This window comes from Leptosomus discolor, chromosome 18 (genome assembly GCF_034619465.1).
Source record: "Leptosomus discolor isolate bLepDis1 chromosome 18, bLepDis1.hap2, whole genome shotgun sequence".
Classification (NCBI taxonomy): Eukaryota; Metazoa; Chordata; class Aves; order Leptosomiformes; family Leptosomidae; genus Leptosomus; species Leptosomus discolor.
The window spans coordinates 9374174-9389353 of record NC_141408.1 but is presented as its reverse complement, the minus strand read 5'-3'; the positions used below and the strand labels follow the sequence as shown (position 1 = coordinate 9389353).

The 15180-nt window shown below is 50.0% G+C and overlaps 3 protein-coding genes across 4 annotated transcripts; 1 reads left to right on the top strand and 2 right to left on the bottom strand.

The window, feature by feature from the left end:
• Positions 1–1236: 1236 nt before the first annotated feature.
• On the bottom strand, positions 1237–1766 carry EMC6 (ER membrane protein complex subunit 6). The gene has a single exon (XM_009946259.2). The coding sequence runs from the start codon at positions 1764–1766 to the stop codon at positions 1434–1436; it is 333 nt and encodes a 110-aa protein (XP_009944561.2). The 3' UTR covers positions 1237–1433.
• Positions 1767–2400: 634 nt separating this feature from the next.
• Positions 2401–4567, top strand: TAX1BP3 (Tax1 binding protein 3). 2 transcript variants are annotated; one of them, XM_086475261.1, is made up of 4 exons: positions 2401–2444; positions 3684–3803; positions 4122–4199; positions 4414–4567. In XM_086475261.1, the coding sequence occupies exons 1-4, from the start codon at positions 2406–2408 to the stop codon at positions 4549–4551; spliced, it is 375 nt and encodes a 124-aa protein (XP_086331387.1). In that variant the 5' UTR covers positions 2401–2405; the 3' UTR covers positions 4552–4567. The 2 variants fall into 2 exon arrangements, with proteins under 2 accessions (XP_086331387.1, XP_086331388.1); XM_086475262.1 differs by lacking the exon at positions 4122–4199.
• Positions 4568–6453: 1886 nt separating this feature from the next.
• Positions 6454–14273, bottom strand: CTNS (cystinosin, lysosomal cystine transporter). The gene is made up of 10 exons (XM_086475201.1): positions 14186–14273; positions 13019–13100; positions 11727–11811; positions 11534–11637; positions 10390–10521; positions 9555–9654; positions 9351–9470; positions 8066–8236; positions 7736–7853; positions 6454–7338 (listed from the first exon to the last, which is right to left on the bottom strand). The coding sequence occupies exons 1-10, from the start codon at positions 14241–14243 to the stop codon at positions 7208–7210; spliced, it is 1101 nt and encodes a 366-aa protein (XP_086331327.1). The 5' UTR covers positions 14244–14273; the 3' UTR covers positions 6454–7207.
• Between the last annotated feature and the right edge of the window lie 907 nt (positions 14274–15180).

Sequence of the window (15180 nt, the reverse complement as noted above, 5' to 3'; positions counted from 1 at the left end):
AAGCTGCCTCTTCCTGCCAGAAGTCTCTCCTCCAGGCAAACAGGAGTTAGTACGTGTGCCACTGCCAGGCTGCGCTATCGGGCCTATCGGAGTTACCACCACTGACACAGCACAGGCTTCGGACAGTCCGAGCTGAGTCCCGTTGGAATAATCTCTAGGTGCTGAACCGCACAGTAACCCCCACATGTGACAGCAGCCAAGGCACAACTTGGACAATGGAGACCAAGGAGCCCATCGTACCACGTAAAGCTGCCCGTGCTCTGCTGACACCGGTGTTTCAGCTTGACAAAACAACCTCCTGTTAGGTGACCAAAGCCATTTCCTGAATTTAAGTCTTCAGGGCCCCAAAAGTCCCTAGAATATTTCCCTTCTTTACACCCTGTTTAACACACTTCCCACACCCCCTCCTGTCAATAAACCACAACCAGATTCCTTCTCAGGAGCTCGTTTCTTTGATTATTTTTTTTTCTCCTTGTATGTGATGTACAGCAATAAAGGTTGTCACTTGAGGGCCACGCTCTCCAAGACTTGTCTGTACAGCGAGGGTTTTGGGTTGCACACACTGCCTGCTCTTTGCGATGCTTGCGCCACCCAAGTCCATCGACCACCACGCAGGTCTGTCGCAGAGACACCACCCGTACGGCGGGGGATCGATCCCTTCCGCTCCCGCCAGAGCCACAGCAACACCCCGTTCCACACCAGAAGCTGCCGGCAGGCGCACGGGTGCGCGCGGTGCAGACGGTAACGACAGGCTGCACTTGGTGCCGGCGCTTCACGGACACGACGGCACTAAAGAGGAGCAGAGGGGATGACGGGGGAGAGTGTTGCTTGGCGGCTTCTGCGTGTGCCAGCGGAGAGTGTCCGTGACAACGTCCTTTGTTGGCAGCGTGTACGTGGAGCACCTGTGGAAATAACGTCTGCACGAGCAGCTCGGTTACGCCTCTGTACCAAACCTTTACACACCCTTAATTACACACTACTCTGCCTATTCCCTTGTGTCGGTGCGTTATTTTTACGAGTGCCGTGTTACACACTGGTTTCATCGGTATTTGTGTGCGGGGACACCCAGCAAATCTAGATGGGACTTGGTGGTCTTACCCCCACGGGATGGGGACTGGTGTGTCTCAGCCAAAGGACACGAGGGACTACATTAACCAAACCCTATGGCTGTGCCTGCAATTAGGGACAGGAGTTAATCCTTACCCACCAAACAAACATTCATGGGAGGCTCCAAGCGGTGTTTCACATTCAGTTTAATTAGAATGGGACTACCGATTCATTTGTACTCGGGACATAATTTAGTGACAGTACTGACGGTACAAGCGGCGAACGACAGTGTAAAAGGTAAGCTGGCCTAGGTGTGCAGATGACTTTTGGCAACAGTCCTCCCGCTTCGTTAAAAACCGCTGCAGCTACCGTGGCTCCTACTTGGTTTAGTAGACGTGAACCATGCCGTACAGGAAAGTCCAGAACAGGACGTACGTGAAGAGCCCTCCTATAAGCCCCCCCGTGAACAGCGGCCGTCGGGATTTAAAGTACTTATTCCATCGCCGTCCGGCTTTTAACACCAAGAGCACGGAGAGGAGGACGGAAGCCAGGAAGTAGAAGATGAAGCCGTGCAGGCCGGTCAGGCCGAGGATCCCCGCCGTGGCGCCCGAGAGGGCCGAGACCGACGTCCTGCAGTAGTCCAGGATGGCGGCGTTCCCCCGCACCGCCGCTTCGCTGATGAACTGCGGCCCCTCGCGCTTGGCCACCACCGCGGCCATGGCTCCCAGCCGGGCTCGGGGACCTCCCCTCTCCCAACGAGACTGGGGGAACGGAGACACACACTGTACGGGCCGAGGGGCGGAGCGGCCCGGCGCGGCCCCGTTCCCTGCCGAAGCGGGGCCTCCCCCGCAGAGCCGCGCCCGCCGCCGCCGCCGGGCCGCCCTCAGGTGCGCCGTTCCCGAGAGCCGCGGGAGCTCATCGGCCTCCGGCGCCCGAGCGGAGGCTCCTCCCGGCGCCGCCCGCCCGCGGCCCTCCCGCCCTCCCCCGGCCCCTACCTCTCATCCACGGCGGCGCGCTGCTCCGCGGGACCCCCGGCCGGGCCCGACCGTCACGCCTCGCAGCCTGCCAAGGGACACCACACACCGCCCGTCACCGCGGGCCGCCCGCGGGAGCCGAGCCCGCCGCGCCGCCCCGCCGGGCCCAACCTACCGCCGCAGCGGAGCCTCTCGCCGCCCCGCCGGAAGCTCCTGTCAGGCATCTTGACGCGGGGGCCGCCGGGAAAACGGACTCATTTCCGGCGTCCGCACGGCCGCCACGGGCGAGGCGGCACCCGATTGGTTGGCGGCGGCGGTGACGGCGCCGTGGGGCGGGGCCGGGCGAGGCGCTTTTGTTCGGGCGGCGGCAGCGGCGGCGGGGCCATGTCGTACGTGCCGGGGCAGCCGGTCACCGCCGTGGTGGTGAGTCGGGGGCGTCGCGCTCGGGGGCTGCCGGGCGGGGCGGGGGCGGCGGTGCTGGTGGTGCCCGGCAGCGCCCCGCGGGCTGTCAGCGGCCGGAGGGGCTCGGCTCGGCGGGGGGCGGAGGGCCCGGGCGGGCGCGCCCCGGGGCAGAGCCCCGGTCAGCGGGCGAAGGGCGCGGGCTGCAGCGCCGCCGGCCCCGGTTACCGCCCGCGGCCGCTCCCCGCCCGCCGAGGCGGCGGCTCTGCGCGGCGGAGGCTGTCGGTGCCTGCGGCGGGCTGGGCCGGGCCGGGCGGGGTTTGAGAATTAGGGCTTTCGGGGTACGGTAATTGCTGTAATGAACGGGGAGTGCCAGCGAGCGGCTGCTGTGCCGTCCGCCGGTTAAAATACCGAACTCAGGGGTGCTTGGGGCGGTGTGGCCAAGCAGGCTGTGCCCCAGCGAGAGCCCGGGCCCTTTGGGCAGCTCCGTGCCTGGCAGGGCGGGGGGAGAAGAATCGCAGACCTTAGAGGTCATCGAGTCCAGCCCCCCTGCCCCGGGCAGGGACACCTTCCCCTGGGTCAGCCTGGAGAAGCTTTTGAGCAGCTACTGTTTCAGTTAAGAGTGTGGCTTCTTCTCTTGGCTCAAGAATTGCACAGGTCAGCACCGATACTGCGCTTAGATAACGCGTAAGGCTTGTCAGGTGCCCGCGTTCATCCCGCCTCTGCATTACAGAAGTGTGTGAGGTTACCTTGGAAAAGAACCATCCTAATAATAGGTTGTTATTGCCCCTGATAGGGCCGGGCAGGAACACCAGGCATGTGGATAAAGAGCAAAATGAGTCCAGCTCCGAGTGACGGCTGGTTATCGAGATGTGACTCATGTTTGAAGAGACCAGCTCTGGGTTTAGTGTTTTCCCCGTGCACCTCTGGGCAGCAGGAAAGCGCTGAGTAGTTAAGGAGCTTGGCTGTGTCCCGGCCTGAGAGCCCTTGGGATGAGCGGCAGATGGCTTCCTGCCCTGGTAGGGCTGAGAGCAGGTCAGAGCCAGCTGCTGTCAACGCCAAGGGTGCTGTGGCTGACAGACAGCAAGTGCCGCGTGATAGTTCTGTGCCACCGCGGGGTGTTGGAGCTCTTTGCACCACAGCCTGGTGACCCTAACAGCCGCCTTTGGCAGGTTCACGGTATCTCTGTGAAAGACAGTAACAGGGCCTTCAGTATCGCTGTCTGAAACACACTTGAGATTTCTATTTTATCTTTTTTTTCAGCAAAGAATTGAAATACATAAGCTTCGTCAAGGTGACAATTTGATTCTGGGATTCAGCATCGGAGGTGGCATTGATCAGGATCCTACTCAGAACCCTTTCTCTGAAGACAAGACCGACAAGGTCAGATGCTCTTTGTGTTCTGCGGCAGCTCTCTCTGCAAAAGGCTGAGCAGATCCCGCTCGGCCAGCCCGCTCGCCTCGCTTGCCTCCGTGTTCCGTCCTCCCGCGGAGCTGACTCCTGCCGTCACTGTTGCCACGTTATCGCTGGCGGACGAAGCTGGTTTAACTCTGCTCTCCGCTCCTCTGTTTTCCAACGCTGCACAAACCTGGTTTGAACTAGAATCCCGCCACAAACTACAAAGTGGTTTTGCGTTGTCAGTAGAATGGCCCTTGAGTATTTAATGCTCCATATTTAGTAAATGAACACTTTTTTCCCCAGGGTATCTATGTAACGAGGGTGACAGAAGGAGGCCCAGCAGAAGTTGCAGGACTTCAGATTGGAGATAAGATCATGCAGGTAAACACCAAGATAAGACGAGTACTAACGCGGTACCAGGTGCACGCTATGGAGGAGTTCCCGCTGGGGGAAATGCTGTTTTCTGGGGACTCCCCAGGACAGTCTGGGGGGCTTATAAATAAACTGAGCTGTGGCATAAGCATATCCACTGCACAGCCCTGACAGAGCAGCTGTGGGACACCACACCCCTGCCTCACTGACGGTTTTTTCCTAGGTGAACGGCTGGGATATGACAATGGTGACCCACGACCAAGCTAGGAAGAGGCTGACAAAAAGGAACGAAGAAGTGGTGCGGCTGCTGGTGACCAGGCAATCTCTGCAGAAGGCTGTGCAGCAATCCATGATGTCCTAATCGATGACCAAGTTGGGGAGGGGTTGGGGAGGGAGAGATACAGACTGGTATCAAGCAAGGAAGCAAATACAGACCCGAACGGGTTGTCTGGAAGAAGTGCATGTTCCTAACTGTGGTAAACACCTTTTTTTTTTTTTTTTTTTCCTTCCTCTGGTGTAACTGGCAGTAGTGAAACTCTAGTCCCCTCAGCAGAGTGCTTCTCTGAAGTCTTCCCTGCAGGTACACAGTAAGACTTTATATTGTACTTTCAGGAGGACAGGGCAAATCCTGGTTATCTAAGGAAGCAACTGGAAAAGCCTTAATTTTGACAGGATTCTTCTGTAGCACAAAAGCTTCCTATTTTAAGAGGAAATGCGGTTTCTGCTATGGAAGATGAGAGGGTTTGCTGCGCTTAAGCTTTCAGAAGCGAGCTGTCCTGTCCCCCAAAGCTATCAAGTTAAAATGCCAGAAGTAAGAGTTGCACACCGCTGCGGGGAGGAGCACTGCACTAATCCCACATTGCGTGCTAGCTAGACAGTATGCTGAGGGGTTTGGGGCATTACGGTTTACTGCAAAGGTTCCCTGCACAAAGCAGCCTCTTCAGACAAGAAACAAACAACTAAGTAACACACAAGTGTTGGATTGATGCCTGAAGTACACTAAATGTTCATAGACACTGCAGTTCAACTTCACTGTCAGAATAAAACCTTAATTCTTGTTACCGAGCAGTTTGTAACATCAAATGAATCAAGTTTAAGTGAAAGGAATGTGGGGCAGGAAAGAAAACACTGTTGCTGAACTTACCAAAAATGCCGCTTGTAGCGGTAGAGTCTTCAGTTCTTCATTCCACTCCTATCAGACTTGAAATGGGAGGGGTAGATTTTTCTCTGTCTTGTAGGTGACTTTGTTTAAATCACCGATGAGATGAATATGCCAGTAATGTGCAAAAGTGCCTCTTGACCAAATTTAAACTTCTGGTAAGATATGAAGTTGTGTAAATCCACATGCCACAGGAGTTAAGATTCTTGCTGCAACACTAAGTTAATTATCAAGCATCCTAGTGGCTTGTTAACCAGCTAGCTTTACGCAAAACCTGGAATTCTTAATCCCCTTCAGTTGATTTATAAATATCTATACTTCCCTTAAGCAGTCTTCAGGTAAACTGTTGTAAATAGGACACGAGGAGGTGGCAGACTAACTTATTCAGTAATTACTGCTGTGCCATGGATGTGGGTTGTGAGTAATGCATCTCAGGCTGTTCTGTACCCACCAGCAGGTGCCTATTTACTGTTTTTATATCTGTGGAATTACTACGATCCTGCTTTTGAATTTTGTAACTGAAGAAATCAGTGGTAAACTTTAAGGCTTTCAAGTTGAAGTTATTTTTGTTACTATAAAGATACACTGCTATTTGTACTGCGATTTCACTTGATTTTACACACAATAAAACAAAGTTGGATTTCCTGAGCTGTTTCTCCTTACGTGTAAGAATCCCCCATCACGGGAATGCCTCCAGCTCTGACTGGTTTTCTGGCTCCAAGTGGACGGCAGAGTACATCCACACACTGCAGCCTGAGGTTAGAAGGGCTGACTTCCCTGGTAAGTGTTTGCAGTGTTAGTGAGGTGCCAGACCTCCTCTGGTCTCTGGCAGGGGGGAGAAGGGTTCCAGTTTGCCTAGGTGGATGGGTTTTGGTTTTTTTAAGTGTTAGGGGTTTTAGGTTGACACCTCCCAAGACATAGTAGCCTTTGAGTGTTGAAGTACAAGCGCATGATTCCCTTCTAGTTCTTCTAAAGGGTAGAACGCTTACCTTCAATAACTCAAGACCTTGATCTCTACCTAGAACATACCACATGCAGCCAGAAAGTTGCCCAGGAACAAAACCACGTTTAAACTTTAATCATGGGGCTGTTAACATGATCTGCTTAAAAATAGTCTCTGATTAATGTTGACCATCCACCATTTAGGATTCAAGGCACATCAGTAAAACTGCGCAAAATGAAGTTAGTGTGCTAGAAATATTCAGATAAATCTCAGCACTTGGCTTAACAACTTTGAAAAAGCTTTCAGTGAAATAAGAATGCAGCTTCTGCTGCTTCTCAGTATTTTTTTTTAAATAAAGAGTTCAGGTTCTAATATTTCTGTCTTTGCTACCAACCTCATTATTCTCGTATGTACCACTACGGCTGTTAACAGCCAGCCCGAGTGGTTCACTGTGATCTGGCTGTGAGGAGTCAGCAGCAGCACTTCCATCCACAGACACTCTTCAGTCATTAAGATATTAAGTGGTTGCTTAAACATGATCTCAGATTTTTGGAAGCCAGAACTCTGCTCTTTGTGCTTCACTTCCAATCAGAAAGATCACTCTGGTCTTTCTCCTTCCTGTTGTTAATGGAAAAGAGCCACATGTTGCTTGGACAGCTCACCCTAAGCTGTCTTTGCAGCTTCAACAGGCGTGAGTCTTCTATTTGCAAGTGGTGGCTAGATAGCTTGTGGTCCTTTAAGGCATCTGGCAATCAGCATTTGGTGAGGCAACAGCTTGTATTCCATCCCAGAAAGGATGACGGTATAAACGGAGATCAGAATCAGTATTTCTGGTAACTGGCAGCAGGCATCTTGAAAGCCCTCAGCCAGGGTAGGGGCAAGTTCAGTTTAAAGTTTTTGTTTTCACAAGTGATGTTATTCACAAGGTTCGTACCCTCGTCTCCTATACAGGCAGTAGTGCTGGATGATAAAGACAATATCAAAGATGATAGAGAAGACACCCAGGCCAAACTTGGTTGGATCGCCAAAGATTAACTTCCACTGATCTGTCAAACACAAAATTAGAGCGTTAAGTTAACCAACTCCTCAAGGGTTGTCTTGTCTCAGGACTACGAGGTTGTGATGTACATTAGCAAAGTTCACATTTATTACCTGGAGTGCTCAGACACACCCTAAGACTGACCGTAGGGTACATCTTACGCAAAGCCAATTGATAACTGTTCCTGTTGTTTCTCTAGGATAACTGTTCCTGTTGTTTCTCTAGGATAACTGTTCCATTTTCTGCCTTGAAGGACTATGAACAGATTCTTATTTGTCGTATAACCACCCGTACTCTAGCACAAACATCATTCTCCCAAGGTAACCTACCAGTTTATATCTGCTTTGTAGCAGAATTCTCCCACCCCCTGAAGAAAGGCCCCACCACCTCAGTTCCAGCCTTACCATTGTTGTATGACTGCAAAAACATCTGGAGAAGGCTGAAGCTTCCACCAGTGAAGTCTAGTAATACATTTCCAATGCTCCATCCCTCAGTGCTCTTCCGACGGAAGTTCAGGTAGGCCTGAGAGGGGAACAAGAAGTCGGTCAGCATGTCACGTGTGAGCATCTCTGAGGTTAACAGTTAAGAAGCCTTCTGTATACCTACACACTTTTGTCACTAAAAGATTTAATAAACAATCATTGCTGGTTTAGTCTAGTCAGACTTTCAAGAACGTACATTACACGTGTAGGGTGACAGGAATATAGTGTAAAAGCAGAAAAGTTCAGATTTACCTGTGGAAAATACTTTATGAGTGTGACTGCTAACTTAATGTAAGAGAAGCAGAATAAGAACTGTAGCCATGTCATTTCCTCAGCTGCAGCAAGAAACAACGTTGTAAATGTGAAGATCCATGCAAGTGCCAGTAGCGCAACAACAACTTTGGATACCTTCTGACCTGCTCTCTGAAACAGAAATGCAGATACACTTAGACTGACCCAGGCCAAACAACCCCAGACACACTCTAAGATACGGAATATGCTCAGGACTGTGCAAGGCCACAGTCCAAACCTGTTGTTGTACCAGTTAGGCTCACAGCACAAGGGGATTTTAAAATTAAATGAGTGCCACAGCAACCAGTTGCAGGTTTGCAAGAGCTCAAGAGCAATATTCAGTATCAGTCATTTGGAACACTGTTGTCTGGGAGCAAGCAGGAAGCAATACTGTGGCAGTATTCTGGGGTGTTTATGATGCTGTTATCAGTGCCACGTCTGTAACAGCCTCCTGAGTTCAGTCTGATGACATCAAGAGTTCCTACATGTGCAAGAGGCTGCTAATGCCATTATGGTAAAAGATGCACGGTGTTGTTCTAATCCTTCATTAGAAAAGACTATGGCACCTAACAGTAGTGACAAAGAGGCTGTTACATCTTTAGGTTGAGCATCACCAAAGGAAGCACCTCAAGAGAGAAACAGTTACCATCTAGAGAAAACTGGCTTTTACAATGGGAAGTAAATAAAGAACCACCTGACTATGACCATCAGTGGGAATTAAATAAAGAACCACCTGACTATGACCATCAGTCTCACCTGAAAAGGTGGGAATTATAAAAGGGCCTTTGCAGCTGTTTTATGAGAAAAGAAGTTGAAAAAAGCTGAAAGTTTGACTTGCAGGGAATCCCTAAAGACCTGCCCCAGCTTGAAGAACGCTCCAAGTAGTGAGGAAACAGCAAAGCGCACACCAGCATTTGTACTGGGTAGAGCTGTAATCTGTGTGCTGGCTAGAGATCTGTTTGGGAACTTTCTGAACTTGGCAGTTTGCCTTAATTATTTTGAGTTCCTAAGGAGTACACTTATAAGCTCAGAACATCCATGAGGCTGAAGTGGCCAAGCTTAGTGGAGTTGCTACTGGCTCAGGAAAGATAAGGGCAGCTGGACGGTGAAGCCTGACTCCTGAAAGGCCAACGACTGTGCCACGAAGAGGACTTCGGAGCCCAAAAGGAGTGGATGGTGAGTGGCGAGGTGTCCGGCAGAGGGAGCTCAGCCCGAGCTGACAGGCCAGCCCAGCACTGAGACTTACCTCGTAGATGCAGCACTGAATGATGGTAAGGAGAGTGAGAGCTACTGCGTGGAGACTAAAGAAGACATCATTGATAGCCACAGGGTTCACCCCACCGGGATAACTGACTAAGAATTCCTCCTAAGTGTAAGAGAAACATTGTTAGGTGCCTTAACTCCCTTCTACAGACACCCCTGCCAAGCACTAAGAGATAATCACGCTTACCTTAATCAAGGGAATCCAGAAGAGTCCGATATTAAACACACTGTATGCTATAAAGCCAGTAAGGTTTAACGCTAAAAAGTCAAAGCTTAGTCCAACAACACTAGAGAAGGGGGGAAAAAAAAATATGAGAAATATACAGGGACAACTTGATCCTAGAATGTACTGATTTATAGGCAATTTTTGATGAAAGCCAAAGCTGCAGGCATTGTGACAACATGATGCTGTGAGTTCATCAGGAAGCAAGGTAAAATATCCCTCACAGGCCAGGCACCGGCACTCACAACAGCTCTCACTGACAAGGTTGTGTCCCCACTGTTTAACTTCACCCTTCCATGAGCTCAGCCAGTCTGATACAACCATCCCAGCCTGAACCCACAGAAGCAGTAGTGCATCTTTGCCAGAACAAATGTGTTCATTTTCATACATAACAATGTTTCCACTCCCTTAGTTTTACGGGAGCTGGCCTAACGACAACACTACAAGGAGTTGTCCGATAAGCAGCTCACAAGGTAAGTAATCCTCGAAGGTGGGCAGCATAATTGGCTTGGCCAGATGATTTACAGCATGACGCCAAAGGGAACAGGGAATTCTCCTCTATCACAAATTCGTGTTGGATGCCAAACCATGGGAGTAGGTGTCTGTAAGATGCACTCAGTTTCTGCTGACCCACATGTATAAAACCTCACTGGGGCTGCATTTATTCAGGTCTTTCTTCCCCCTAGCTCCAGTCTTTCCATGCATGATTCACAGTAACCAAGAGGGATGTAACTGAAGCTGGGAACTTGATTTACAGAAGCACTTAAGTGACTTACAAACACATCTTAAGTCTCTTTACCTTTTTCGTCGCCAGTTCTCAAAGAGTTGAGGATAAAAGGAGACCGACCAGGCAAGGAAATAGATCCAGCCAATCACCTCATCAGCGTATCTCACTATGATGCTATGAATCACTTGAAATCGAATCCTAGGTCTGATGGTTAATGCAAACAGAATTAGTTAATTTGTCCTTTCACACTTTTTTTTTTTTCCAGCAGATTTTGCCTTGTTCTGCTTTCAGAGAGAAAACAAGAGTCCAGGTGCTGAGACAAGGCAATAAAGATTCAGAGCTGGTTTAAGTAGAGTTGCACCCCTTTTCTTTAGTGCCCTTGTTATGTTTTGGGCATCTCCCACTGCTACCCTCAACCTATCCCTTCCTTCTTGTCTCACTCTTCTCTTTCCATTCTTTTACCATAGAAATCTTCAAAAAGGTCATCTTGTGCCTATGGCTTCCACTCTCTTAGCATGAGGTCTGTTGTGCAAGAGCAGAGTTCCATTTTTCACTGTCTGCCAGCAAAGCCTCATGATCAGGCCTGTCCTGTCGAGCATTTCATGTGCTTATCTCTGCATTTGCTTTGAGCCTTAAAAGCAGAAGTGAAATGAGGAAGTAAACCAGGAGTATCCTGTTGCTCAGTAGCATCTGGGCAACAAGCAAATACAATCCAGCTTTCTCCACCCTGCCAGACTGTTTTCCTGTTAGGAAAGGCTGGTGTCTGGGAAAAGAGGGCTCCCCTAACTGGAACACAAACCACCTCTATCTCACGGCAGTGATGTGGGCACACAGCTGCATCACGCTACAAGCACTCCAGGACAAGTTCTGCACGGTAAGAACAGTATCCCACTGGACATTTAAAACCAAATGCTTCCTGGATGAGAAAAGCTAACATATGGGTTTGATACTTTTGAGAGTGGTTGTTAAAACCAGCCTAAGGAGCCATGAGAACTTAAGAGTCATCTAGTAATGAAATCTGAGATACCGAGACTACGGCTCTGCTTCCACACCCTGTATTTAACCGAATACCTTGGGGACTGCAGGAAGGGCACCACATCCTCTCAATTACATACCACCCATGTCCCACTAACCAATTAACTATAAGGAGGGAATAGTCACCCCAAAGATTAGGAAGCTGTAGGATAGTAAGTGGAACTGAAAACCAGTTTCTCACCCAGTTAAGTTGGAATTAATGGTATAAAGATAAACTGTTACTTGTCCAACATCATCTGCTTTCACTTGGAAGTCTGCTTTAGTGTGGCCTGCAGGCACTTCTACCTGCGAGGCAAAGTGGAGGGAAGAAAGATGAGCATTGCACCACACTAGCGGTAGCTTTTGCATAAGGTCAGAACTGTTCTGTCACTTACTTCATCAGGCAGTTCAACAATAGTGCTGTGTTTTGATGAGTGTGTAATGTTAAGAGTTATCACCAGTGTCTCATTTAATGGAGCCCTGTGAAGGCAGAAACAAGAAGTTAGACTGGTGCCCCAGTTCATGAAGATTGTTTCAGGGCTGCGGGAGAGTATCTGCTAGATCCTCACCGCTGTGGCAAACATCACAAATAGCCCATACACAACAGTACCTACCTAGAACTCAGAGGAACACCAGCAACAAAGTATGTTGCCATTGTACTATTTCTTTTATCTGAACTAGTGATGGGCACTAGACAACTATGTGGCCACACTTTACCTTCCTCTTCTCCACACAAGTGGCGGAGCAAAGTCATCACCCCTAGAATCCTATCATTGTGCTTGTTAAACTTCTGCTGGTGAAGAGGGGCAGAAATGATTCACGTGTACTTGGGATGACAAAGGGCAGAAATTATAGCAGTGCAGTAAGATAAAACCAAAAAAACCCTCAAATAAAACCCCTCCAAGTGACATAGTCCTGCACAGCCTTCCAGGAAGCAAACTGCACAGCAGTGCTTAAAATATCATAAGATTCAAGTGCCTGTACTTGTCCATGAACAAGATCACAGTACCGCATCTTTCTTTGCAAAATTCAAATTCTAGACTGTTGCAGCCATGTTTTGCTATTTTCCCTTTTATCACAAGTCTTACATTTTCATGTGACTGTTCCCTTTACTCAAGCTTTGAGATCCCAAAGGGGAGGGTGCGTGTGTTTAACAGTCCTTTCCTGAGAAGAGGCTGACACAGCAAAAACATGGGTAAACAATGCACTGTATTAAACAATGAGACTAAGGTGCATCAGCCCCCAGTCTGGAGTAGCTGCATTTCTTTGCTAGAAATGGCGAGTTCTGTTTGCTTGGAAAAGTTTTTTTAGTGACCCTTCTAGGAAATGCAAGTTTTTCTTAAGCATCAATTTTTAGAAATGGAGGAACTGTAACTTCACTTACGGAAGACAGTTCAGCAAGCTGATATACGGCAGACAGTATAAAACATCTTTTTCTCCTCGGCTTCCCATACAAATGGCATGGGATATTGTCAGAGGCCAACCTGTTCGTGAGAAAGCTGCACTCTCGGTCTATACTGGTACTAAGTGATGTAATAGTCTAGAAGTGGCTCATCACACGAAAGATATTCACTCTGTATGGACAATTAACTGAGTCTGCAGGAAAGTGCTAAGTATATACCCAAGTCCCACCTGCTTGCTCATCCCCCATGCCAAAGAGAAAGTAAAGATGTAATCATGATTTTACCTCAGAGAGATAGTGACATTCGTTGAACTTCCACTTTCTAATGAAACCACTTCAGGGACAGACAATAATACAGTGACTCCATCTGAGGGGAAAAAAAAAACCCCACAAATCTCAATTACTGTCAATGATGAACAGCTCCTTCAGAGGAACTACCTACTTTCTTTTGTGATATAGACATTTTGTGCATTGGTACCTGCAGTGTCAGAGTAGTAAGATTAGTACACATGATAAACAGCAAAGGGAGTACAGCTTATTTCAAGACGACTAAGCAACTTAAAAAGGAGAAGTAAATAACTGTCACTTGAACATGTTACAAGGAAGCAATTTAAATATTTGAAGTGCAACAAAAGTTCATGCCAAGTGAAGGCTATAGTATACTTCAAACCCCCACTAATTGTTTCTTGATGTGATCCTAGTAACTTAAGAGTGATAAATGCCCGAAATTTAGTTTAAAATTGCTTCTTGGGTCACAAATTCAAACAAGGTACCCAAATGCTCAAGAGAACGTACATTTACTATCTTAACACTTCAGGAATCAAAAGCACCTTACTATGGTGCCCTGGAATACTGCTCTTAAGGGGTACACTTTGCAACAGTCCAGCTATGTTGTATGACACCATGCTTTGAGAGAGGCTGATTCCAAGTGCCAATGCAACCGATATCAAAATCATAAGCTGGTCACGCATCAACAATTTTGACATTTGGAATACAAATCTATTTTATTCACTGTATGTTTAAAGGACATGAGAGACAAGAGGATGCACAAACAGCTATATAAAAATAAGACCAGAAATGGAGAGATAAACAGGTTGCCCTGGACACCTTTTTCCTTGTCGCCATATGTTACAGTGTTCTTAAGAAGTTATTTAAGAGCAGGAGGGCTCCCCAGTTCATCACTGGCTGCACCACAGACAGTATTTAATAACCCGCTTCTGCAGAGGTGAGCTCGGAGCAGGAGGCAAGTGCTCCACCCCAGCACTGTGTGTAAACACACCGAGTTACAGGTAAAGTGTGAAAGAAGAGCGGACGGGAAGCGAGGCAGAGGCCTCTCCAGAGAGGCGCGGCGGGGACGGTGCAGAGCAGCCCTCTCCCACGCCTCACCGGCCTGGAGCTGGCCCCTGCCTCGGGGAGCCCTGGGGGCCCGAGCTGGCATGGCCGAACACTCACCGCCCGGCCCCGGCAGCACAAGCGAGAGGTACAGCAGAGCGGGGAGCAGGTATTGCATCCTCACGGTGAAAAACCTGCAGAAAAAGTAAAGAGAAGGCTTTGCTCAGGACCTACACGTTTAGAGGGGGCACCAGCCCATCCCCTCAGCTGGCAGCTCCCTACAAATGGCTCCCTCCCCAGCACGGCCCCCAGCCTCAGCACCGCCGAGGGAGCATCAGTCTTTCAATCCCTCTGCCTGCCCAGACCACTCCGGGGACATCTTTACCTCATAGCTTATCCCGCTCCCGCCATACAGAGCTACCGTGCCCTGAGGGGACACCCCCCGCCCCCCCCCATACAGGACTACAAATCTCAGCAGCCACCGCGCCTCCACCAGCCCCCCGCCCCTCGCAGCGCGGCGCGGTGCACGCTGGGACTTGTAGTCCTCGCCGCCCTCCCCTCCGGGAGCGCGGGGTGAAGCGGGGCCACCCCGCGCTTTAGGACGCGCTAATACTGAGGAAAGATTGCTGAGGGGAGGGCGCCTACCTCCTTCCCGCGCCGCAGCTCCGTCCCGCACAGCCCCGGCTCTTCCCTTTTCAGTTTCTCACGTGAGGCGGCCGCCCATCAACTCCCCGCCCAGCGCCCATCACGCGTGTGGCGCCAATGCGGCCGCCCCCGGGCGCCATCTTGGGAGTGGCAGAGCGGGTTGGGAGCCAGGCCGGTGCCGGCGGGTCTGTGAGGAGGGGGAGCTGCGAGGCGGAGGGAGGGCTTGCCGCTTTGGTTGGTTGTCGAAATTTCGTTTAAAGCCGCGTAGCTCATCAGGGAGGGCTGGGCAGGGCCGGTTTGTCACGCTCAAGATGGAGGAGTAGTGGCCAGGCGTCGCTGATGGGAAGATCTCTTCAGCCAGAGGGCAAAGTCCAGGCCGCTCTCCCAGCCCAGCCTGCCCCGTCCCTGCAGGCTGCTGGGGTGGGAGCCCCCCCACTGCTTGGGCCCTTGGCACCCTCGGCTCTTGGGGC